Source organism: Ostrinia furnacalis, unplaced genomic scaffold (assembly GCF_004193835.3).
Source record: "Ostrinia furnacalis isolate ACB-3 unplaced genomic scaffold, ASM419383v2 OfSCF5444, whole genome shotgun sequence".
Taxonomy (NCBI): Eukaryota; Metazoa; Arthropoda; class Insecta; order Lepidoptera; family Crambidae; genus Ostrinia; species Ostrinia furnacalis.
The window spans coordinates 454973-482367 of NW_021135683.1; the positions used below are offsets into that span (position 1 = coordinate 454973).

General features: G+C 34.7%; 2 protein-coding genes across 3 annotated transcripts; one reads left to right on the forward strand and one right to left on the reverse strand.

Annotated features, from left to right (window-relative positions):
* Positions 1-686: 686 nt before the first annotated feature.
* alpha-Man-Ib (alpha-Mannosidase class I b) lies at positions 687-9725 on the reverse strand. Of its 2 annotated transcripts, none has more exons than XM_028316171.1 (12): positions 9621-9725; positions 8916-9125; positions 7816-7956; positions 7402-7516; positions 6371-6556; positions 6103-6251; positions 5628-5816; positions 4753-4940; positions 4048-4156; positions 3262-3441; positions 2662-2802; positions 687-2281 (listed from the first exon to the last, which is right to left on the reverse strand). In XM_028316171.1, exons 2-12 carry the CDS (start codon positions 9075-9077, stop codon positions 2066-2068), a joined length of 1776 nt encoding a protein of 591 aa, XP_028171972.1. In that variant the 5' UTR covers positions 9078-9125; positions 9621-9725; the 3' UTR covers positions 687-2065. The 2 variants fall into 2 exon arrangements, with proteins under 2 accessions (XP_028171972.1, XP_028171971.1); XM_028316170.1 differs by lacking the exon at positions 9621-9725 and adding an exon at positions 9289-9494 and having other exon boundaries at positions 2066-2281.
* A 6261-nt stretch (positions 9726-15986) lies between these two features.
* On the forward strand, positions 15987-26899 carry LOC114361183 (putative protein tag-278). Its single transcript, XM_028316150.1, has 10 exons — positions 15987-16162; positions 16271-16387; positions 17393-17470; positions 17758-17904; positions 18144-18275; positions 18570-18680; positions 18752-18904; positions 19157-19296; positions 22361-22610; positions 26671-26899. Exons 1-10 carry the CDS (start codon positions 16073-16075, stop codon positions 26848-26850), a joined length of 1398 nt encoding a protein of 465 aa, XP_028171951.1. The 5' UTR covers positions 15987-16072; the 3' UTR covers positions 26851-26899.
* Positions 26900-27395: the final 496 nt, after the last annotated feature.

Sequence of the window (27395 nt, forward strand, 5' to 3'; positions counted from 1 at the left end):
ACTAGTTTTGGTAACTAAAATAATTATCGTCGAAATTTAAACTTATAAAAATGACTAAATAAAAAAGAAGACAGAGTTATATAAAACATTAAATATTATCATACAATGTATTCTTGACATCAATTTACTACAATATTTTTCTAATTTTTTGGTACATTTTATAAATTTCAATTACATTAACATACTACTGATAGTCATGAAAACAATACAATACACATTACACTGAGATATCTGCAATGCAATCTGTTCAAATCTAAGACACCACGCTTCATATAATCAGTTCCGCATTTCCTAATATTACAAATAAGATTCCAAAATCGTTAAATAACGATATTGCACTTACAAATATTACGCATTATTATATAAATGCAAGTAATTTCATTATTACATAATATACACATACTTTATTCTTGAATTCAATGTCAAATTATTAATTAAAACAATAAATATAACAAACAATACATATTAATACTTATTTACATGTCGTCCGTTACCTACTTACAAATTATAATAAACAAATCAATTAAGTAGTGATAGAAGAAAAAATATAAAGCAATATGAATAAGCAACAGGTGGAAATTGTGTAAAGCAATCGTTATCATTTGACAGTTCATAACGTACGATTATTCTGTCAAACGCTTTGTTTAACTGACTTTATCGTACGTTATGAACTGTCAAATGATTACGATTGCTTTACACAATTCCACCTCAGATTTTTAAGATAAAAATAACTCCTTCATTATATCAATAAAAACATAGTTATTTTAAAGTACATTTTACTAAATTTAACTACAGCTCCAGTAAACAAGTGGACGAAATCTTATTTACTTTACATAAACAAAATGTAAGTATTTTCATCAAAGATAAAATCTACTTAAAACTATAAACAACAATTTTGATATCCTCTCCATAAGTAAAACCATAGACTAGGATTATCAAAAACAAAGATGTATAACAAGTCAGTTTTTTATGCTACACGATTACGAACACAAATAAAATTGTATTATTAAAATAAGTATATTGGTTTATACTTTATTCCGCTCGTCAATAATATCGCAAATAAATCAATATGAATATTTTTACGAGACTAAATAAGTCTCAAAAGTAGGTTTTTCTTAAAAAGAGATATGGCTCGCTCTTTGGAACGAATAATTTAATACAAAATGGCGAGGCATCACCTTCGTATACAGATTTAAATTAATCATTTTATATTTACACTAGCAATATGCTTAAAAATGTATAATTTTATCGTCCTTGTATCGCAATCTTTACATTAAATTAGAAAACATACTGAATCCATTAAACGATTTGGCCGTTCACTAAAATTATTTGTGGTAATAAATTATAACATATTTAAGTAACTCAATTACGCACTACGCACAGGTACGCATTAAACCTTTCAAACGAATAATTATATTACGGAGTCATCAAGAGAAGTTACTGTGGGTGGACCATAAATACTGATTGTTTCCTACTAATTTATTGATTACATTTGAAGGAACAACAGATATGACAACTAGCTGTTTCTATAAAATATTTAAAATTAAGTAAAAACCAGACCAAAAGTTTTAACTTTTGATTTGTAAATAAATAAGATCTGAAATACCAGTACGAAAATGCAATACAAAGCTAAAACGGACTTCACATAACGTACATTAATTGTACTAAGTACAATAGTTACCACTACTTAATGTATTCCCAAGGCTCTTGCCACTTAGATTAAAATTTGTTTCACTTGAAAATAAATTGTCGTAGTACGACTAAATAGACGTAGCGTATGCCTCAGTATGGCCAATATAATTAAGCCAGATTGAATTGATTGTTAAGTTCGAGGGTTTTTAATTGGTATTTCATCAATGTCAAATTAATAATATTATGTATTGACTGAAGTCAAAGTCAAAGTTCAACTAGAACAAATACAAACATCAAGTGAAGCCATTAGCTTAGGCTTAACATATCTAGTCTGTGGTGACGAAGGCACTACGTCACGCAGTCGAAAGATTAAATTGCACACACTACACACCAATAGGTATAGTTTAAAACATAGTTCAGTCATTTCAGTCATCTAATTTTTGTGTATTGGCAGAGGATGTGCTTCAGAGTTGATGACGTACTTATTTAAGTCAATTATGTACCTGTCGTCGCTAAATAGTAAGTACAGGTATTTAAGCGTTTCAGAAAGGAAGAAGGTCTCCATCATGTCTCGCTGTAAAGGTTTCTCGGATTTCACGTTGGCCAGCGATGTGTAACCGTTGGGCACCTTCGCATATTTTTCTAAGCTCTGAAATGATAATGAAAACAGTGGATTAATTTATTATTTACATGTATAAATCGCAATAGGCTAGATGACAAAATTTCAATTATTTGTCCGTCACACAGATAATTAGAAAATATTAGACTCATATTTTTTATTTTCTTTCATAATTAAATAATAACAGTGTTACATCGAGTTGAAATGGCGCGATACGTCACACTTGAGTAGAATTTTTACTCAAAAGTGACGTCACGCGACATTTCAACTCATAATACTGTAATTATTCGATTATGGAAAAAAATGAGTCTAATATTTTGTAATTATCTGTCTGACGGACTAAATAGAATTTCGATTTCATTACCCAGTCATCATCCTTATTTTCAAATAATAAAGAAAATTCGTCTGACCTGGAAAATTTGCCATCCCCAATCCTGGAATGTGGTGTTTCCAGTAATCTGGTACATATACCAAAGACTCTCGACGAACTCAGGACGCAGTAAGTTGTGGGAGTCAGCCGTTTTCGTATACATATCGTCAGTAGCACTCGCCTGAAATAAATAGACAGTTTAAAAATTTATTAAAGTTAGTGTTTTCCTTACGTCAAACTTGAGTGAGACTTAGGCCGGGTTGCACCATCTAATTTTAACCTCAACTATAACAATACCTTACCTGGTGCTTTTTTGTATTGAGTGAGCAATTTTTGACATTTCTTATAGTAAAGTAAGATGGGGCAGGCCAACATGTCAAACTCCACACAAAAAGATTGGTTAAAGATAAGGTGGTGCAGTTGAGGCTTAGGATGTCCTTCATAAATGTCCTTCACAAACCGCGTCGTGAGTTGTGCATTAATTTTTACATAAGTGTCTGCATTCTACAGAAGCTGCGGGCCCGCAACCGCCGCGGGCGCGGGTGAAAACTCGCCATGAGTTCATAGCCTAAAATGTCAACACCTAAAGGAAGATCCTCTATTAAGGTCTATGCCTGCAAATCCTGAAGTTAATACTAACCAGGTTGAAATGTGTTATCTCCGGAGCCAGGAAGCTGGGATGCGCCGCGTACGTCAGGTAGCAGGTGTAGAGGAGTTCCTCCGCCATCTTCATGTGCCAGTCGGGCAGGCCGTTAGCGTGGCCCAGCGCCAGCGTGCCTGGTAAAAAACACGTCAGGTGGTCCATCTTTGGATTGAATGACTGTAACAAAAAATTATGCTGGGCTAATGGCAGTTTGGGGCTGAAAAGACGTAGTGTGGGCAGAGGGCATGAACATTTTAGTTCTTGAAAGTTTCCGCTAGGGGCACTGCACAATCCGTCATACATTTAATATCTTTTTTTTTACGCGCTCACTAGTGAGGACGTTTATGTAAACTCACACTAAGCCCTCAGGTGTCCCACCCACTAGCTAGATGGACGCGATACTGTCGCGCTTCTCTTGCGATGCAAACACGATGCACAAAATTAATCCGATACGGTCACGCGTTAGCATCGATACAAACGCGATGCTGTAGCGTGTTAGTAGCGCGTTGGCATCGCTTCTGTAGCGCGTTGCAAATGCGACTAACGCGCTCGTTTACGAAAAGCGCGACAGCATCACCACTAAGCTTTCACATTAGGGCGTTAGAAGCGCGACAGCAGCGTTTTTATAATGCGAAGGCATGCATCCACTGTCACATAGTATGAAATTTTCGGAAGCGCCTCTGTCGCGCTGCTAAATCGCCTAAATGTGAAAGCGCTCTTAAAGTCGCCGTGGGCGAGGGGTCAGTACCATACTAATTGAGTAATACTTTAAAGACGCCTCACCTCTGACCCGGCCGATAGCTCGCCAATAAACAAGTGTTTATTAGGCGACGACCGCTTAGCAAGAAATTCGCGAACGCCCTCTATCGCAGTCATGTAGTCGTCCAACAAACTGAAAAGAAACAATGTCTTGAGACGTTGGTGCTATATTAAACACATTTGTTTGCGAACAAACAGTCGAAACCAGCAAAGCTAGACAATCGCGCTTGAGCCGCTTGGAATTCGCATAGCTTGCTTATGTACATTTTATATGTATAATAATAAATAATTAAAGAGAACGCACAGCATAGTAAGTTAATTAAAATAACTGAATTCTTGGACAAAATGTCATTTGAGAATACGCAAGTTTAGCACAGCAGTTGGAATTAGTCATTATTATAACCTTGAGTCGGAACAGTTGTATCGTCAATATTAGGGAGATTTCAAAATAATTATTTTCTTCGCGTATCACAATTTTGTACATTACTTTCACCCACAACTTTGTCATATAAGCATTTTGAAATAACCCAGACATTCTTAATATTATTTTCAAGAGGATACCTAAAGATTCCTTCCATATTGTTATCGATTTCTCGAGCAAACTCATCTAGACGCGGGCGAATACACCCGAACGAGCACGAACACGCCCGAACGAGCGCAAACACGTCTATCGAGCGTAATACGCGCAGAAAATACGCTATTCCGAAACCGTCACGGATTTCCACTTACTAATTGATGGTCTTCCCGGTCTGTAGCCACTGCTTGAGTAAGTACTCGTAGTAGCTGTCGCCACGAGCGCCGAGGGTGATGGTGGCGTGGGGCAGGAAGTGGCCGGTGTTCGGGTTTATGAATATCGGCACCAAGCCGTGCTTTTTTGGCAACTGATGGATCTTCTCGGACACTGCTGACGCCGCATCCTGGAGTTCAATTTATATTAGAGATATTGAACTGGCACGATCTTGAACAATCTATTGTTAAGTCGACACTCGACAGTTCATCAGACTACACATTTTTGTTCCAGAATAGCTACATTACAAATCATAACTCGTTTAGCTTGATATCGTAACTCTAAACAAAACTATGTGTACTGTATTGTGCTATGTGTAACTAGCGAGAATAGAGGAGATGCAGAAAGTCTCTCAAGTCATTAAAACATGACCCAATGTAATCCCAACTAATATTATAAATGCGAAAGTAACTCTGTCTGTCTGTCTGTTACGCTTTCCCGCTTAAACCTCGCAACCGATTTTGATGAAATTTGGCATAGAGATGGTTTGAGTCCCGGGAAAGAACATAGGATAGTTTTTATCCCGGTTTTTGTAACAGGGACGCGCGCGATAAAGTTTTTCTGTGACAGACAAAATTCCACGCGGGCGAAGCCGCGGGCGGAAAGCTAGTAATAAATAAATAAATAAAAAGTTAGTGCACTAATATTATAGCCTTTTATCTTCGACATAGATACTTTTTTCTGTACAATTTGAAACTTTGAATGAGATTAAGCCCCAATTTATTATAAACACTTAATATGCAATAAAAAATTTAAAATTGAACATTGAAAAACATTTAAAAGGATCCATTATGAATGGTGAATTCCAAAAGTGTACCTCAAACACAGGATTGCCCGATGCCCTGGACAACTCTCGGAACTCTAACTGAACAGTGGTGACCTCAGCTGTGGTGCTGTAGTGGGACCACTCAGGCGCGTGCGCCATGCGAGTGCCAAGGTTCACGTCGGAATACGGTATACCGGACGGCGAGGAGAACGCCGCCATCAAACGATCGCCTAAATCTTTCTGTAAATATACAATTTTTAAAATTAAAAAGGGATGAGGAACAGAACAAAAATTCACAATGAGGGCTATCGTTTTTATACTTAACAGTTTTAGGCACCACTGACAGAACCTTACTCCACAATAGCGCCATCCTAGTGAATGCAAATGCAATAGTCTTACCACTTGCTTGCCAGTTGGCATCACTGTCTAAGCCACTGGCGAGTAACAGTACCACACTCTACAATGGCGCCAACTGGTGAAGCCAAAAATGCAATAGCCCTCATTACAGAAATCAATGTTAACATACGGCTTTTTCAAGGAACATCTCATCTTGAGTAAAATGATAATTGGTCAGCAATGCACCAAGCACTCGTATAGTAACTTCAAAGAAATTTACATCCTTATTCTTTGTGAAAATCAATTGATCTATAATCCACTGCTTGCCTTCCTCAAATTCTGTAATAAAATGAATAAGTTTTTTTAATCTATCTTAAGTTAGCGTTATAAATCTCTGTATACTCATTAGAAAAATTAACAGATAAGGAGCATATTAAATCCAACAAGCAAACACAAACCTTGCTTAAGTCCCATTATATAAGCTGTGTCAAGTCCATCAACAATAGTCAGACCAAGAGAGAACCAGTCCGAGGCCATGCCTGAAACTGGTTTCAAGTTATCGTGGCCCCATGCATGTTCCTTGTAACCTTTCCAAGCATGTTTAAAACTCTGCACGACTGCCACTTGACGTTCCGTAGTTGGACCTAAAATAAATAATTAACTTTTAAATCAAAACCAGATAGGGTAAACCAGAGAGTGATTGCCCACTGGTAGTGATTGCCCGCTTTAAGAATAATATTGTCAGGTGCTGACTTTGAATCACTCTAGTTAGATTTGAATTTACTAAGTAGATGGCTCCGAGATCAATGTACAGTAGATTTAAAATTTACAATAGGAAACACAAAAAAAAAACAGTTATGGCAGATTTTGTCAAGACGGGTGAAAATGTTACTCAAACAGGTAAAGACTTTAACAATTTTACTAAGGAATTACTTGCCTAAAGGTTAAATTTTTTTTGCAAGTTATTTAATATTCAACTAATGGTGTATAGTCATGATNCTCAATGTGTTTGAAATCTTTAAGTGGGCAATAGCTATACGGTTTACCCTACTTTACGATTAACTAGCTGTGACTGCTTTACAAGTTTGAAAGAAAGAAAATATTTTATTTGGCCCAACATATTAAATTATTACAGTATACAGTTTACAATACTTGCACATTTGTGGAACAAAATGGCATCCGCTCAGCATTGTGTCCTGCTCTGAGGTAGACCCAGAACAGGACGCTGTTATTCTGCGGAGGCCACTTTTTTAACAGAGCGTCACATTGGACGCCATAAACATTGGCATTTTTATTTTAAAATTATATAAACTTATACAAAACTTCAACGATTACATAAATTTAAAGTTCTTATGTGTTCATTTCATATACTTTTAGCCCCAACAGCCATCAGTGTTAAGTGCCCCGCCCACTGCCACTTATGTTTGGCAGTTCTGTGGGCTATTTCAGTTTATGCAGCATAGAAATGTACATTGTAGTATTGACTTACCGGTGAAAGTAGGCCTTTCATTGTGTTCACTTTTTATAATAGTTTTCACGGGTTGAACAATAGCTGCTGGTGCTGCTATTGGTTCTTTGACTAGAGACACATTTTTCACAGGTTCCTAAAACAATTGTATTAGTAAATTAGATAAGCAAATATACATTTTACTGTCTAAATTAAAAATTTCAAACACATTCAAAACAGGAAACATGATAGCTGCTTATCAACTAATTAGAATGCGGCTAGCCAAATTATCACTAAGTACATACAAGGAGACAACAGTAGCGGTGTGAGAGATAAAACATATTTTTAGAATTCATGCATTACAATAATATAAGACACCACTTTGTTTAACTTGGTTTGCTGTCGTCCATACATAAGAACAAAGTACTGAAATTATTAAAAGCATTTAGAACTCACCGGATCCACTTTGTCTTTATCACTTTTATTTACATTTTCATCCCTGAATTTTGAAGAGTATAACAATACTAATACAGTTATAATAATCACAAGTACAGCATAAACTATCGACCTTTGCAGGCGAGACAGTTGATTCCATCGCTGAAATAAAAAAAGAATTGGTCACTGCAGAGTCAATTTCATGGGACTCCAGCCGTGGAATTGTGTAAAGCAATCGTTATCATTTGACAGTTCATAACGTACGATTATTCTGTCAAACGCTTTGTTTAACTGACTTTATCGTACGTTATGAACTGTCAAATGTTTACGATTGCTTTACACAATTCCACCTCAGAAGTGTGAACTTGTATGACAGTGGTAGAGAAGTTTCTCCCTATGTAAGGCAGGCAGGTATGATCCCTGTGCTCACAACTCACAGTACACCAAGTAATGTGACTGGTTTTGTTTATGGTCAATTAATTAGTCTACTGGAATTGGCCATTTGGTGTAGTAGTTTGTAACGGACTATGCCAGTGGTCATGGGTTCAATTCCCGCACAGTACAAACATTTGTTTGAATGAACATATTTGTTTGCATTGGTCTGGTATGGTTTCTATCCACATTATAAATGTATGTCTTTACAAAAAAGTAATTTATCTGCTGACTGGTACCTATAGTACAAGCTTTGCATAGTTTGGGACTTTGGGACTACATTTAAATAAATAAATCTTTGGACAATTTCACACAGCGCCAGCTAGCCCCAAAGTAAGCAACTTAATGCTTGTGTTATGGGTGCTAGCTTAACGGATATACTACTTATATACTTTTTTTTTTTTATAAATACATAAATATTATACATACTCACACCCAGACCCGTCACAGAAATTAAAATTCATCATTTCAATTTCTCTACATGGCGCAGTATTAATTCTTTTTCTTATTTTGTTTAAGGCCAGGTCTGGTACTTATTTAAATTGATATTTTATTTGAACCATATAATCCAATACATGTTTTAGAGTGCAAGGTTATCTTCAAATTCAACTGACACAATTATTAAAGGCTGATATCAGGACTGCAACCCTGTACTCGTAAATAACTATCAAATCACAACAAACACTTACCCTCAAAAATTTCCTATGTGAAGACGCTTGGGTGTGATCTGTGATAAATATTGAAGTATCATGTTTTAAGTTCCACTTCTCCTGCATACTGCCTGGAGTAACTCCATGATGGTGTCTGCCTTCTTTGTAAACAGGGTGCGACTGGGCGAGGGACACCTTCATTTTGAATTCAATGTAATTTATACTTTATTAACCACCCATTTTATTATTCTGAAACACGTCCACAATCTGCTGTGTTATTTATTCAAGTGCTTCTTGTTTACTAAGCTTTTATCTTTTTAGAAAATAGGTAGGTGTGCAAGTGCAAAAAGAAGCAACAAGTAATTTCAGAAAGTGCTTAAATTATTTTAAAGGAGAAATTACGGATAGTTACATGTTATTTTAAGTAAATTTCATGACTTCTTTGATAGGTTTGAATCTTCGATTAATCACCCAAAGCTACTTAAGGACTTGTATATAGAGCAGACTACACATTGTGAGATGAATCATTTATGAGATTAATTGCAGTAAATCTCTATTTAAAAAACTTTGTTAATTTCCCTTAATATCGTTTCGTGTAATGTACCACGTCTGCAGCTTCGATAAAATTTCAAAATGTCTTGATTTTTTTCATTTTAAGACCCAAAATTTAAAGCAATAGCGTTATGTATTAGTATGCAAAATATTTGTTGGTCATCATTTTTAATTTAACGATATTAAACTTACAGATTTTTTTGCAATTTCACAGATTTTTTTCTGAATATTCGGAAAATTTGCAAATCAATTCCAAGCACCCCGTCTTGTCAAAATCAGTCAAAATCTTTACCTTTTTTTTTAAAGTGCAACCATAATGATGTATGATACAAAAATCGATATCTCATTCATTTGAATGAGATATGGGCAATTGTACAATCCGTATGAAAACTGAGTGGCGTAAAATAAATTACGATTATTCGTATCATTTTTGCCATTTTTTAGGGTTCCGTAGTCCAAAAAAGGAACCCTTATAGTTTCGTTATGTCCATCTGTCTGTGTCTGTCTGTCTGAGGTTTTGCTTAGAAACTATTGGCACTAGAGAGCTGTAATTTTGTAGAGGTACGTATATTAATCAGGCCGACAAAACGGTGAAATAAAAATAATAAAAAATGCATTTTTTTAGCCCCTATAAAGGGATGTTATGGATATACGTAACCGTAACCGTAAACGAAACTCGGATATCCGAAATAAAAAATATCCGAAACCGTAACCGATTCAAAAGTTTTGGATAGTTTCGGATGTAGGCAGTTTAAATTGTTTTTTGTTATCATCATCATCATCATTTCAGCCATAGGACGTCCACTGCTGAACATAGGCCTCCCCTAATGCTTTCCACGTTGATCGATTGATGTCGTCAGTCCACCTTGTTGGTGGACGTCCCACGCTGCGTTTTTCGGTACGCGGCCTCCATTCCAGAACCTTGCTGCCCCATCGGCCGTCAGTTCTGCGTACTATATGCCCTGCCTATTGCCACTTTAGCTTGCTAATCCGTCAGGCCATGTCAGCAACTTTAGTTCGTAATTGTTTTTGTATAGCATTTTAATAATAACTTCTCTTTAATTATTAAGTATCTTACGTTTACATTCTGGATACCCCGACAATACTTCTAAAAGATTTACTGAATCGTATTAAGTACAATCTATCACTAGAGTATTACGATAGTAATTGAATAAACTGCGGCACGTCCCTTTAGTTTTTTATGTCGGCAACACTGAATAAAAGTGACGTTTAAAAAAGTTGTTTACGTTTTGACATTTGATTTGTGGAGGTTTTTTTCGCTTCGGTCGCGGTACTCGCGGTAATCTGGACAGGCAGATTACGAATTTCAAAACATAGAGATTCAACAAAACTAAAAAGAATCTTTCAAACTTCTTCCAAAGGTACGCTGCTCGGGCTTTGTGAAATGGTTCTCCATCCTCAATCTTCAGCTTGGTGGCTTTGATTGTAACACTCTTTACTGAATACTTGTGAGCCCCTTGTAAGGTTTACCGCCTTCTCTAATTTGTTCTGGAGTCCGGCGTGAAGTACCTAGGTGTTAAACTAACTGCTGTCTATCTTCGAAGAATCAATTTTTGTCTTTCTTCTGTTAGTTTGTCTCGCATTTTCTGTTAGCTTAATATGCGGTTATTTGTGTCTGTATTCGTTTTGTCTTCGATCGCTGGACGCTGGATTCTAATACGAAAATCAACGAAATACATTTCAATATAGGTAGTTTTGGTTGGTCAAATTTTTGGTTTTAGATGTCATAATTACATATAAAAGTGTAAAACCAATATGAAAGTTCCAGTCAACAGTGTGGCTTATTGTGGATAGAAAAAAAATACAGTTGTTTTTGTCAATTGGTCTGTTTAGGAAAATCTTGTTAGAATAACATAATTATGTGGTTTGTTACATGAATACAAATATGAATAGTAATAATTTCAAATTAAATAGTATTTAAATAAATACTGGTATTGTTCTGACAAAATTACTATGTATAATTATTATTTCAGTAATTCAGTATCTCTTACAACAAAGTCTCATAGTTTGATGACTTTTAGATAATTTTACACAATCTGAAAATTCTGCAATTTTTTGCATGTTGCGCAATAAGTTCAAGTTTATTGAAGTTGCAGATTCATAGGTACTACCGTAAGTGGTCCACATAACTTAAATGTAACTACACAATCTTCGAAATTGGATTGCTTTGTCTCAATTTTTCATGAAAGAAAATGAAAATTGAATATAGAAACTTCAACTTTTGTCATAGGTTGAGTAAATATCTTGATCCGAATGGAAGCAAGACTACTATGGACAATTTTTAATACAAATGATTCATCTTTAAAGTGCCCTATCTAGGGCTCTTTAAATTACTGTACTATAGATTTGCTATTAGGCTTAAATTGTTAAAAATCTAATAAACTGTGAAAAGTTAGACGCTTGTTGAACACTTGTTTATATTGTTATTTATTATGGAAATGCCATTTTGTTTGTGTTTTACTTTTTTGTAATAAGGTCTGTTTTGAACTTGTAAAACAGAAACATAATAACTACCAAAAAAGAGCTGTTAAATAAGTAAGCATAACCTTTAGGAGCCAAATATTAAATATACCAACTTGGCTCCTAAAAGTTATGCTTACTTCTTGGGATTGTGCAAACTCGGATTACTTACACGCATTCAGGATCCAGATGAAAGTATGATTTCCAGCTTGCTGAAAATTAATTATTTGAAAAGATAAAGCTACTTAGTATTTTACCAAAAAAAAGTATTACCAACTAGTTCTAGCGCGCAACTCAGTCAGTGCCTGAGGGAGAGGAGGGGTGGTTTTTGTTACGTCAAATGTCTGCGTGACTTCAGATTTTTATGCTCTGTCATGTCATAATAAAGGGTGTCCAAGGGGAATTTTTATTAAAATACAAACTGGAGATTTTTTTTGAAGATAATGTCGTCTAAATAACGCCCGTTTCGCTCATGGCGCTCTTGCAACTGAACCCTTAAATTTGCAAATTAATTGTGAAATTCCTGCAACTTCAGGGCGGATATTTTCTTGCAGAGCCTGAATCGTTTGAGGATTGTTGTTGTAAACCTTTGATTTGAGATATTCGCAATAGCTGATCAATTGATTTGAAAAAATGCGTCCTCAGTTTCTTCATCGAGAATCTAGTCGTGTGTGTTGTGTCAACATTTTGCTGAAATGGCACTCTGTTTTTGTAGCCGGGATGCAGTTGCGGTAGCAGGAATTCATCGATTATTCGACAATAGTATACCTTAGTATACCTCGGCATTTACCGTTTTGTTGATTCACGCGGATTGACGGACTTGGGCCGCGGCCCGCGGCTAATGTTGATGGGTTCTGGAAGAATCCTGTTGACGACTGTCCCTCCTTGCCTTTGCTTTGGCTCCTACGACGAGATAAGTTGTGTGCTTGGACAATCATTTAAGTAATCGCCGAATATCTATAAATGATTGTGAATTGCTTCAAAGTGATCTTAAACGGTTATGTGAGTATTACTCTCGTAACGGACTTTATTTAAATGTAGACAAATGTAACCTTTACTAGGAAGAAAAAAGTTCTAGAATTTGACTACAAACTTTATGATACATCTTTAAAGAGGGCCACCGAGGTGAGAGATCTTGGTGTTCAACTGGATTGTGGCTTATACTTTGAACCTCATATTAATATAATTATAGCAAAAGCGTATAGATTACTTGGATTTATTTTGCGTCAAAGTACCGATTTTAAAAATGTTAAAACGTTAATTATTTTACTTTATAACTCTTACGTTTGCTATCAGTTAGAGTACCTATGCATCGCCTGTTTGGAACCCGATGTATTCCAAGTGTACATAAATATGTTGGAGGGAATTCAGAATAAGTTTGTAAAACGTTTAAAATACAGGTTTAGGAACTTTGATTCCAATAAAATTGAATCCTTACTAGTTTGCCGAGAGCACAAGGATCAAATATTTTTATTTAAAATACTCAACGGATTAGTTGATTCTCCTTTCTTACTAAGCAGTCTGGCTCTGGGTTTCGGCTTGACACTACTTTTTGGGACACCCTGTATATGTCCAACTGTACTGATTATTATATTTGTATAAGTAGTCTTAAGTTATAGGTTTTGTTAATATCTCTTGTATGTGGCGGGGTATTTCATAAACTTCTTATCTGAATCTGCTTCTATTACCTATGCAGCTATGTGATTTAAATCGGCTACTAATATAAGTCTTTCCAAGTTAAATTTTGGGCTATTCTGAACCAGATGTTCCAAATCAGCATTAGCCTCGTCACAAAAATTGCACGCACTGCTATTAACTTCCTTTATTCGCATAATATCAGATTCTAAAAATATAAGATTATCAAAATAGCAGATTCTCAATATACCTAGCCAAAGTACAATCAAGACAACATTAATTTTTTAAATCAAATTTATTTTTAAATATGAGACAAACATTTATTTAAAACAAAAATTATCCCCACATTTATGTTAATTGTTATTAAATTAGCATTCTTCATATTTGTTTAATGTCGATAACATGTCTAAACATTTTTCTACAGTAATTTTGTTGGAAGTGCAGTCAGATAATTTGTTGCGAATTTGTTTATCTTTTTTTACTTGCTTTCTTGCTCTTTTTTCCCAAGGCAATGATATGAACTTCTTTCTAGTCTTATGCTCTGTATTTCGGCTTCAGCTTTTAATAATTTAATAAATTGAAATGGAGTTGGTTTGGCTGGTATTTTTGTATTTATTCTACGATGACCCTCGACTGCATTTGCTGTTCAATGTATCTCATTGTAGCAGCTAAATGTGTCCTTTTATGTTTTGCAACCAAAGGCTATGGAAATATTAAAAAAAATTTGACAGTTCCGTGTCGGGTATGACAAATATGCTTCAGGAATTAAGTTAAGTGGCGGCAAAGCTAAAAGTGTACACGTATACGTAATTTTGCGGCCTTCTGTAGTTCTATCGTAAGCAATTTTTAGCCAAGCCAAAGAATAGTTAGAATTTTTACTTTATTTTTCTAGTGAATGCCATGGCCTAACCTATCACCCGATTTCGGCTTGACCTCTACTTTCTGGACACCCTGTATAGGTAATACAAATGTATTTTTCACGTTGAGTGTCCAATTTCGGTTATATTGAGAATCTGCTATTTTGAGAATCTGTACTATGCGAATAAAGGCTTTTATACGCTGCAAATCGGAGGGAGATGAGCGAAACCTATTGCCAGTATTGAGAAAATATACGAGTAATGTAATGTGTAATTTTAATTTAGCATATAATGCACATCGCATTACAGTTAGAGATGGGTAGTGGGTAAAAACCCATTTCACCCGATTGGGTTTAAACTGGGTGATTTGGGTAAAAACCCGGTTTTTACCCATTATCACCCATTCTGGTGGGTGAAAACAAAAATAGCGTTTTTTTAAAGTGAGAAGTGGTATTTGTTGCTAAGGGGGCGTTCTAGTGTTACGTAATGCAATCTGGGGGAGAGGAGGTCTTGAAAAACGTTACAATGCGTTACAGTGGCGGAAGGGCGGTTCGATTTCAAGTTTTTAAGCAGAAGTACTTTGTAGTTGGTGTTGTTATTTGTAACTTTATACCGTAATGTCATCAAAGAGAGAGTTTGGCATCTTTGGCATCCCCCCCCCACCCCCCCCTTTCAAATCCTTGCCTTGATCACAAATTATTGATTTAATTGGTCACATCATCATAACGTGATCAATTTTACGATTTGGCCACGATATAATGCATTATAGTGTTAAATTTGATTTATTACTTATTAATCAATGAACTTAAATGAGAAAAATTCAATAAAAATAAAGAAAAGATACCAATTGAAATAATTATAAAATTACTAGCTTTCCGCCCGCGGCTTCGCCCGCGTGGAAATTTGTCTGTCACAGAAAAACTTTATCGCGCGCGTCCCTGTTTCAAAAACCGGGATAAAAACTATCCTATGTTCTTTCCCGGGACTCAAACTATCTCTATGCCAAATTTCATCAAAATCGGTTGCGAGGTTTAAGCGGGAAAGCGTAACAGACAGACAGACAGACAGAGTTACTTTCGCATTTATAATATTAGTTAGGATTAGTTAGGATTTGTTTTCACCCGGTGTAAACACCCACGGGTGGAATGAAACGGGTTTTTATTAGGTTTTTACCCTCATGTGGGTTTTTACCCGGGTGGAAACCCATCTTTAATTACAGTATCTTCTGTATTTCGTTTTCCACCTTGGGAATCTTTTGTATTTCGTTTTTCACCTTGGGAATCTTCTGTCATCCTTATCGTATAAAAAATATTCTTGTTTGTCTTCACTAACAATACACTTGCGCCGTACTCTCGACCAAATAAATGAATATGAATATGAATTTCTCACTCACAATCTTAGTAATATTTCTGTGGTTATTTCATCTTTTACTTCGTCCAAAACCTCGATATTAACAAATATTATGCCATTTTAAATGGTTTAAAATAATTACTTTTTTTGGTAAAATACTGGCTAAATTTAAAACCAAAAATGACAAACTGACATTATTTGACATCGCAAGGATTTCATAAAATTGCCTATTTCAAAACTGATGCAAGCTTTGCTATATTTTTTACAGAAATTATAAGAAGTTTAATTTTAAAAGATATTTGTGGTTAATGCAAGAAATAAATGTCATTGATGCCGCAGTCGGAATTTTGGCCGTTTGCTAAAAATAAAGCTAGCGAAGATGTCGACTATAACGGGGAGGCTTCGTTACTGGTATATTTTAAAACATAATTTACTTAACTATCTTATGCCTCGATAAATATCCTAAACTGCGATTCAATATTTAACTTGATATTCCACTTCTTGCTGTCTAACAAACAGCAAAAACAGTTGGGGGATATGGAAGGTGAGGTCAAGGAGATACAGATGGAGTTGGCAGCCATAAAGCGAGACCGCTTAGATCTTCATCAGAGGAAACAAACTAGGGATCCACTGATGGTTAGTTTTAAATTATTTTATTTGATAAGAATTGCCTTGGGTAAACATCCAGTTCTAACATAAGTTACAACTTACAACATTTATACAACATTTTAATTGAAAGACATTTCACATCGTGTAATCTGTATTTAACTTTCTGACAAGGGACACTTGTTGAATGTTGTTCATCGTATCCATAATGCGTTAACATGAACAAACTAAACATCCTAGTATCTCTTGTAATAACAAAGAGCCGTATTGACTTTATGTCGATAGTTGTAGTATATTCTATTACTGATACTAATTCGCGCCTTCATAGTGTATTGCTGTTTGTTTTCAAGATCATTATACTTGCATAGATCCTTGGTTTGAAGTTTGTCACGATTATGAAAACGGCTTTTGAAGCTCTGGAAACGTATTTTTAAAGCACTTATCGACACAAGCATCCTTTGACCAATTTTGTGTTATACAATGTGAACAAATCCTATTATTGATTGTCGATCGTGCAATATTTTATTACTGCTAGTTGCCTAAGGTTGTTACTTGTCTCAATCCTACGATAATATGTCATTTGACTATGTTTTCCTGTTAACTGATGTTTTCTGCCACAATAACTCCTTTTACAATGTTCGCTGGTGAGCGAATGTCACCATTACCTATCTTGAAGGGCCCGAATTGAAATGCAGAAACACTTAAAAACACTACAATTTAGTTTTACTTCCGCACTCATGACGATAAAATTACACATTTAGTACAGAGCGGTTACAATCATGCCGGGTGGCCAGAGAAAAGAGAGCTCAGAGCAGAGCTACAGTACCACATACAAAATTATTTAAAAATAATCTAATAAAACATGCCGATAGTTGGCGCTCTAGTCGGGTATACTATACTTGGATAAACTAGCGTTTTACAATGTCTTTTATCACTAAAAGTGAAATTCAGTTGACAGTTGTTGAAAGTCAAATATTCGCACAAATGTAAGCATTTGATGGCACAATTTTGTAGTCCTATGTTAATGTATTTCAGAATTCAGAAGAAGCTACAAAAGATACTGTACCATATACTGAAACTAGAATCCCAGAAGAATTAGGGAGGTATCCTGAGGTAAATAAGTAATCTCTACTTGTTTTGGATTGTTCTTTCCTTAGTTCGTTTTAGTCAAATTACGTCCACTACTGAACAAAGCCTTCAAGGATTTTCGTAATCCCCGGTCCAGCGCTGCCCGCACCCAGGTGCTTCCTGCAATCTTCAGCAAAAAATGGTGGTTCTGGTAGTGGACCTCCCAACCTTAATCCTTTTTCAATTGACTGTTTGTCTGTTTTCTTTCAACAATAGCGGGTAATTTTTATGGCACGCTTTGTTTTGTCATCGATGTTTTTGTTAAATTTAAGATTTCGAAACTTCGAGAGGAGCTTATCAGAGCAAAAAATGCTGCCGATGAAGAGAGGTTCCAAAGAGAGAAATATGAAACTAAACTAAAAGATTTGGAACTCAAATTGAACAATATTTGCTGCGCTGAACTTGTAGCTGAGAAAAAGGTATCTTTGCATAGACAATATCCTTTTCTTATTTGAAATGATAACATAATAGGTTCACAAACGAAACGTCAGACTTGAGGTGAAATCATTTAAGGAACTATTTATTGTTACATTTACCAATGTTGTTAGTAACTCTCGTGGGAAGGGCGTAACGGCAAGATTTGTAAACAACGGCATTGTTGTAAGGCACAATGGCAATCACGATGCATAATTAATAAATTGCATGCTGTTCATAATAGGAGCATCGGAAATTTTCCGAGGAGGAGGTCAATGCTATGAAAATACAGATTAGAGACATGAAAGAGGAGATGGAAGAAATGAGAATAACACTTGTCGAAAAAACTGAACAGCTGCAGGAATATCGAGTGAAGGTACTTTTGATGCCTTTATTGATTCAAGTTGTTAAACAAAGATTTGACCCTTTGACTGGTCTTGAAAATATAGTTTGTATTGTATTGTATTTAAACTTTATTTTCATCTATGTAAAGTTCAATATGTGGCAATCATTCAGCCAGTAGGTACCATTAAAAGGTGATATCGTACGTTTAACTGGAAATTATTAATTAAGTTAATAAAATTAAGTAAATTAAAATAATTAAGTTAATAATTCCAAATTGGGAAAAGGTATTTATTTCTACATAGCTTAACCCTCGTATTGATTACAGTATCTTCAAGCACAACAACAGGTAGAGGAATTGAGAAGACAATTGGATGTCATAGAGTATGACAATAAACAAGTTTCAGATCAAATTCAAATTGAAATACAAAAAATGAAGGTATTATCCTGTTAATTTGTTGCTAAATAAGTGAATGTGTCTAAGAACTAGTTCTAATCCTCGAAATTCAGATGCAGTTCCAAGAAAAACTTCAGGAATTGGCTCCTTTACCAGATCTATTGAAAGGCGCCCAGATTCAGTTGCAAGAAGCCAAGCAAATGCAGAGGCTAGCCGAAGATAGCTCCCAGCAATTATCTAACGAGTTGCATCGCGTAAAAGAAAAGGTTACACTCACGATTTTAATTTTCTACATAAATCCGAGAAACATAGGTATCACAGATTTTTCCTATACGTGAACACGTGCGCGTTTGCTGTTGCTGTTACATTGTTTTCAGGAGTAAAACACTCCGAGTATGCGGACAAACTATTTGAAAGTATTCTTGTTATTGTATGAGCAAGTCTACATGTTTACTATCAAATCATTGTTTATAAGAAATAAAATGTAAATGCGTATTGTTATTCACTGAAATTTGCAGCTGGTGGTAGCCGTGAATAATTTAAACCAGGAAAAAGCTGATAGAGTCAAAACACACGACGAAAATAAGGTTTTGAAAGTAACGTTGGATGAGAAACAAAAGGAAGTCGATGATTTATCAAAAAATGTAGATGATTACAAGTAAGTTTTGCTGAGTAGCCTTTCCTCTAATTAGTCCCTTGTGATTTTTATTGGAACTAGTGAAACTTTTTCTTCTCACTAGTTCCTTTGTACCTATTGCTATCAACTGGAGCAAATATTACAATTAAAACTATATTATTTTTAGCTATAACTTAATTATATTTACTAAAATGATGTCAACTATGATTGTAGTGGCTGGCTTGAGTAAAAAAAAACTGTGACGTCTCTTATAAAATTATCATTTTCAATCGATTTCGTTCAAGGTCTGGGTTATCTGTCATTCATGATCATTATCGCCATAGAAGACAGATAAATCGGCATCATCGTATAAAATCTTCTGGGCCATCAGTATGCTCGTTTCATTTTTCAGAACTTTATTAATACCTACTATTCCCGTTTCCTCCTATGAAGCAAAAAGGGAAAGATCTCCCGCTTTGCCCAGCTTTTCTTGAGGTCGTTGGTCCATTGAGCCACTTTGTACTTTACCTCTGCTGAGATGTGGTCTCCACTCGCTAATCTATTTACCCCATTTTTAATCTAATTGGCAACGGCTACTTATGGTCCGCACTGTCTGTGTGCGGTTATTACATTATACAGGGTGTTTGGCGCATCGTGTGCCAAAATGATTTGGCGGATAGAATGGGTCATTTTCTATATTTTCAGCCCCCATAACACGTTCCATGCCAGGCGGCTACTTTTATATTAATTTTTTTAGTAATTTCACCAAAATACCCAAATCGCATCATTTAATTTCGATTTAAAAAAAACTACTAGGCGTAGCCTCAAAGTAAATATTTTGTTTTGATGTGCATTGATGTAGGGTTGCATCAAATTTAAATTTACTGGCAAATATCATCTAGTTTTTTTTTAATTCAACTTTGAAGTTTTCCGAAAAGTTAAAAATGGACTGAACATTTAAGTTTACATGGCTATAAAAAAATAAATAATAGACATAGCGATCTTCGGATTTTATCAAAACTTCTCTAGTCTATCCCCATTCAAATGGTATACTAATCTTGTTGAAATAATAACAACAACTTCACAAATTCCTTAAATTAGTGCATTGACTCTACTCGGACTGATTTGCGAAATTTGTGTTTATAGCCCCTTTTTGTATGAATAGCACGTTAAACACCTAACAGGTAAAAATTATTTATCTTATGCAATGTAAAAACCTTTTCCCTATCGTTTTTCAATGTGGATTTCTTGAATTTAAGGACTAAAATAATTATTTTGATCGTTTATTAATAATTACAAATTTTGTTCAAAATGTCCGCCTCGGCAACGTATACACTCACAACATCTTCTTCTAATTTCGAATGTTGTCGTATGCAGCCACATTTCTCTTTTTATTACTACAAAGGCGTTTTCTATTCGTTGTTGTAGTTCTTCTATTGTTTGAATCCGTTACGTACACCAGTTCTTTAGCTCGTTCCCAGACGTAATAATCTAACGGAATTAGGTCTGGGGAACGTGCAGGCCACTGTATAGGGCCATCTCTTTCAATCCACGAGTAGATAACGCCTTTGTAGTAATAAAAAGAGAAATGTGGCTGCATACGACAACAGTCAAAATTAGAAGATTTCGTGAGTGTATACGTGTTGCCGAGGCGGTCATTTTGAACAAAATTTGTAATAATTAATAAACGATCAAAATAATTATTTTCGCCTTTAATTTCAAGAAATCCACATTGAAAAACGATAGGGAATAGATTTTTACATTGCATAAAATAAGTATTTTTACCTGTTAGGTGTTTAATAACGTGCTATTAACACAAAAAGGGGCTATAAACACAAATTTCGCAAATCAGTCCGAGTAGAGTCAATGCACTAATTTAAGGAATTTGTGAAGTTATTGTTATTATTTAAACAAGATTAGTATACCGTTTGAATGGGGATAAACTAGAGAAGTTTTGATAAAATCCGAAGATCGCTATCTCTTTCATTTATTTTTTTATAGCCATGTAAACTTAAATGTTCAGTCCATTTTTAACTTGTCGGAAAACTTCAAAGCTGATTTAAAAAAAAACTAGATGATATTTGCCAGTAAATTTAGATTTGATGCAACCCTACATCAATGCACATCAAAACAAAATATTTACTTTGAGGCTACGCCTAGTAGTTTTTTTTTAAATCGAAATTAAATGATGCGATTTGGGTATTTTGGTGAAATTACTAAAAAAATTAATATAAAAGTAGCCGCCTGGCATGGAACGTGTTATGGGGGCTGAAAATATAGGAAATGACCCATTCTATCCGCCAAATCATTTTGGCACACGATGCGCCAAACACCCTGTATTACGGTTTTATGCTATAGGTTAGGTACGTTATGTCCTTGGTATACTGTATTGTTGGAGGACCATGTTGATCTTCTGTCGAATGACCTGATTACATTTCCGAATATTTTTTTTGCTAGATAAACAGATATTTATAATATCATAATTATTTGGCTCTTCACTGTACCTATTTCAATTTCTCAGGTCAATCTTATGCCTATCTTCTTACGAAGGCCTTAAAAGGTATGTGGCTCAATGAGAACGCACGTAGGCACACTTATAAATAGGTACTGTATATTATCTCAAATAAAAATATTACAATCAATCAACATCTTATAACTTTACGTCTCTCCACATAACAAGAATCGGTCACGATGGCAAACGCCGTAGACTAATGCAGGGTGCAAGAAGTTCGGTTATACTGATACAGGCCTCATAAAAAAATCTCGCCCGTACCATCCCACTGTCTTAAATAATATTATTATGATTTAAAATTCTTTTACAAGTGAGACTTGTTACGGTTAAAAGTTGATCAATCGAGTCGTTCTAAGCTGGCCTCAATAAACATAATGTAAATTAAAATATAAGTTGTTTATTATATCTCTGATTTAGATTTAAAGTAATTCCATACCTTAGATATGTCGCGCCGAGCTATCAAGTTTATTTAGTGGTAAAGTCCTTAAAGCCTAAGTCTCTTACGTTACAAAATTGCCTGTCGTTTGTGTGTCGGAATGACAAGCAATCTGCACTCTACATTGATATAGCGTAATTGATTTCTGCATTGGGCAGGTGCAAAATACTGCGATTGGAAGAGAAGCTAACTCAACAGGATATCCGATTCAAGGAGAAATCAACGGAGTGCATGACATTACTGAAGGATCTGGACGAGTTGAGAATGGAGAGCAGCCGGTCGTTGAGCCGGTGTAAGGACAGAGCGGACTCCATGAGGCGGTACCTTCAGACACAGATATCTGAGATGGAAAGGCAGCTGATCCAGAGCCGAGCACAGTGCAGAGCATGCCAGAAGGAAAGAGATGAGGTATGTCATATGTGTCGATGCAATAACCCACTCGGTCATTTTGAAAATGACAGTATCAATATCAAATAAGCCGTTTTAGCAGGTAAACAACGATAAATTCTCAATTTAAGGGCTCTATTTTCTGTTTAACTGGTTTAATATACCCATATTCTTATCGGTATTAAGTAGTTATTTTGGATATTTTCTACCTATAGGTAATAATTGTTTTCTTATTAGCATGATTTACGTATAATGTGACAGATTATTTTTACCTCTTCAACCATAGTTATTGGCAGATCGTTAAAGCTTATTGTACGATTATTTATGTTTATTATTTGAGTTTTAGCAATTACCTTTGAAAATGATGTAAATTAGGTACATATTTAAATAACTGCTATCGATACGCCGATAAAACCATATTACCTAGTTTTAGAAGGTATTACATTGTTAAGCTATTAGAGATACGTAAGTTAAAAAAAACGGAATAGTTTCTTAAAGCGCGCATGCATTCTGTGATGTTATGTCGATATAGGTTTTGTCCTGTAGGCCTAAGATGCGCGCCGCGCCATTTTATCGAACTTACGCGATAAGCCCATAATTATGTGTAGGGGAGACCGGGGATAGTTGACTAATTTTTTACTAAATCATACATATTTTTTGTGTTTTCATCCATACAGACAAATGTCAAATCGCATTAATGGATAGAAAAACTATTAAACTAATAAAAAACAACAAAACAGAGTTCATTATTAAATATCATCATCATATTTAAATGCATTTTATAGAACATCAACTCTTAGTCAATCTACCCCGGTTCCGGGGTAGATTGACTATATGCCCGGGGTAAGTAGACCTACGTATCATTAAGCAAGAAATTATGAGAAGAGTCAAGTAATAAAACGCTATTTTCAATTTAATTGAACTCTTTATTCAAAAACAATTATAATCAGGTACATACATCTTTAATAAGTCTTTAAAAAAAGTATCATCTCTTAGTATTTAAACTTTTTAAACTAAAATCTTCTGTCTCATTTTAAATCACATATCACTCTTTATATACAGGTTGTCCCAGATAGGTGAATCAAACTGATAGGGGAAGTAGTTCTACTAATGTACTATCCCTAAAAAATATGAAAAAAAAAAACAAAGCACATAAAGAACCAATTTTTTTTAAGTGAAAATCAATAAACTTTGCCTAAGTATCTGGCCATAATTGCTGAGTTTGGAGTTTATTTGTACTTTTTTCTTACCAATATTAATTGTGCATGATCGCTTCGTTTATCTGTAAACAAAATTTTGAAAATAATGACTAGATTTCGAGTTTAGAGCACTTTATTTAAAAAAAAATCCGAACTCAAATTTTTTTTTCATGTTTTTTTGAGATAGTATATTAGTAGAGCTACCTCCCCTAGCAGTTTGATTCACCCATTCTGTGACACCTTGTATAGTACTTTTACGTTTTCGAGTATTTCTTCTATTATTTTCTAAACGTGGCGCCGCGGAAACGGTCTTATTTCTTCATCGTTTAGTCGTCCGTTTATAGATCCTCATCGTGCTGTAGCAATAAAAAGAATGTATGTATTAAGAATCGAATAAATAGATAATTTTAAAGATATTTTAAACTCAAAATGTTATTGGGGTTGGTTTATTCAACCAGCCCCGGAAGAAATTAGTCTACCAACCCCAAACGACATTTTAAGTTTCGATGGCATGGATAACCTACACACTGCCACCTAATAAAGAAATAACACAAAAAATAATATCAATGTGGACTCATAAAACACTCTGACTAATAGGCAAACGGTTAACATAAAATGTGTAGGTACCAAATCAAAAAATTTGCAACACGAAAATATTACTTACATGATATGAAAACAAATCACGGGTCACTACTCGAAAACGGCGTGTGCCGGCGACGCGGTGCTACCGACGCCTAAGCGGAGGGCGGAGAGTGATGCGCGGCTGCGCTGGGATGACGCAATACTCGAACCGTTGGCGAGTTTTTGGCGGTTAGTCTACCTACCCCTATAGGCAACCATCCCCGGTCTCCCCTATCGTCCAAAATCATGGATAAGATTTTATCACGTCGCGCATTCTAGCCCGGCTGGAAGGCATCCACGCTCCAGTATGCTGCGCAGAGGTCGTTACCTTATTACAAGTGTCATTATGTAGTTTTGCGTTTTGTGTTGCTTGGAACCCCTTCGGACAGGTTCGAGGTTATTTAAGTACAGTTCATTTTATTGTCGTTTTATGTTTAGTGAATGTTACGCTCTGTTGGTAAGGTTGTTTTAAATTCCAATATAAGTTAATAATAAAATTTTAATCAATGCAAATATTTATTCTGACATCTGCGTTTTTTAAGTAGGAAACGTAGATTTAATTTAGAACAAAAAAAAAACTACAATAAATCTATTTAGCAGTTATTAATTACCTAGTCAACTACCGGTCCACATAATATAAATAAATTACATCCCAAATCAATAAATCCATACTTGGGCAGTAAGCCTTTGCAAATACTAATATAGACAAGAATATCACCTTGTTACTTGCTACGTATTACCTTGATAGCGATTTTATTTTGTCCTTACTTATTATTTTCTGACGTGTAACAACTCGAACTAAATTGCAAGCAAAATGAAGGCATTTCAAGGTATTGTTATACAGTGTGAGTCACGTTAAAGTGTACATATGAAAATAGATGAAACTAGACCTATTTTTATCGACAAAAAAGAGGTCAAAAAATTTTTGAGATTTTTTTTTAATTTTTTATAGATTTTTTTTCTTCCAATTACTTATTGTAAAGAAAACATAATAACTTTTAAACTAAGCGGTATATCTTGATAAAATAAAAACAGTAATAATGCTAAATAACAGGCAATACTAAAAAAATACATAAAATACACAAAAAAGGCCAACAAATAATAAAAAAATTATACTTTTTGAAAAAAATCCGCTTAAAAATTCGTGTTTTTTTGGTTATTTGATAAATTTCTCTAAAAAATGCCCCTATAACCGGTAGTTTTTATTACTTTGTATTATTCTCTATCGTATTACCTTCGTAAAACGAAAAATCGCATGTCTCTATCCCTATCACAACGTTTGCAATGATCGTTTGAACTAAGCCTCTCCGGGCGCGCCATTCAACGCTTCGTTAACAACAAAACTGAAAATGGCTCTAGATTTGTAATTTTGATAAAGACAAGTTAGATTTCAAATAAAAACAAAAGATTTCGAAGTAAAATAAGCATTTTAGTTAAAATTAGAATTGTCTCTACCTGTAGCGGAGAATAATGTTGTGGCAGGCCTTTGTTCAAACGATCATAACAAATGTTGTGATAGGTATAGAGACATGTTATTTTTGGTTTTACAAAGATAATACGATAGAAAATAATACAAAGTAATAAAAACCACCGGTTATAGGGGCATTTTTTGGAGAAATTTATAAAATAACCAAAAAAACACGAATTTTTAAGCAGTTTTTTTTCAAAAAGTATCATTTTTTATTATTTGTTGGCATTTTTTGTGTATTTTATGTATTTTTTTAGTATCGCCTGTTTTTTAGCATTATTACTGTTTTTATTTTATCAGGATATACCGCTTCGTTTAAAAGTTATTACGTTTTCTTTACAATAAGTAATTCGAAGAAAAAAAATTCTATAAAAAATTTAAAAAAAATCTTAAAAAATTTTTGACCTCTTTTTTGTCGATAAAAATAGGTCTAGTTTCATCTATTTTCATATGTACACTTTAACGTGACTCACACTGTATTTGATCTTATAAATTATGCTAATGCAAATTATATTAAAAACTAAAGGTTAGTTTTTAATATAATATTCTCTGCGGGTATATTCACGTAACTCCGTCCAGAATGTTGCTAAAATTAAGTGACCTAATAACCAGTTTTAATAAATTTTATTTCCAAAAATTACTACTATTTATATTTGTCAAAAAAGTATTATTCAGTCACTTAATACAGCTAGCGACAGAAATAGGCAAATTATGGTGCTGATCCTACTGCATCTTCCTAAGGCTCTAACCTAAGGCCTTCCCAACTAAAATGGTCACGTCAATTTGTTTATAGATTCGCCAACGGATGCAGATACAGATAAATAATCTTCAAGAAAACTTTGAACTGGTGGAAATTCGGCTGCGGGCACTCCAGAACCAGGTGTCTTCCCTCAAGAACAGCTACACAGTGATACTAGCTGACGAGGACGACGCGGCTGACTTCAATAAAATTGCGACTAGTTCAACAAATTGAGTTTCAAGTGATCATTATTATTAAAGTTTTATTTTATACCTGCTGAATTATTCTTACATAAAAAGATTCTTTTATTTATCATAAACACTACTTTTTACTATTCAGGCTTACATGAAAATTAATGGGCAGTTTTCCCAGCTTGTGCATAATAATGTTGCAGTAGTAAGGTAGGTACATAAATGTGGATAGAGCTTTCCCGTTCTTGGGTAGAGAGCACAAAATTACAATTTCTTAAAAAAAATAGGAATATAAGAAAAATATTAATTGAGCAATAAGTTAATTTTATTTTAGTAAATACGATTTAGACACTTATTTTTTTCGTGAATGTTTGTCGTTGTAGATGTTTTTCTATAGATTTTCCGCCAAGAAATTAGTGTTGGTGTTTGTTGTCAGTTAGTGGATTTTCGTTAGTCACCTCTTTCTTATCAGTTTTTTAATGTTTTCCTGGTTAAAGCTAGGACATCATTGCCGATTCCCAGAAATAGATTTATCAATTTCAATTGTTTCGGTGTTCAATTGTTTTTCCCATGTCAAGGGTTCTTTGA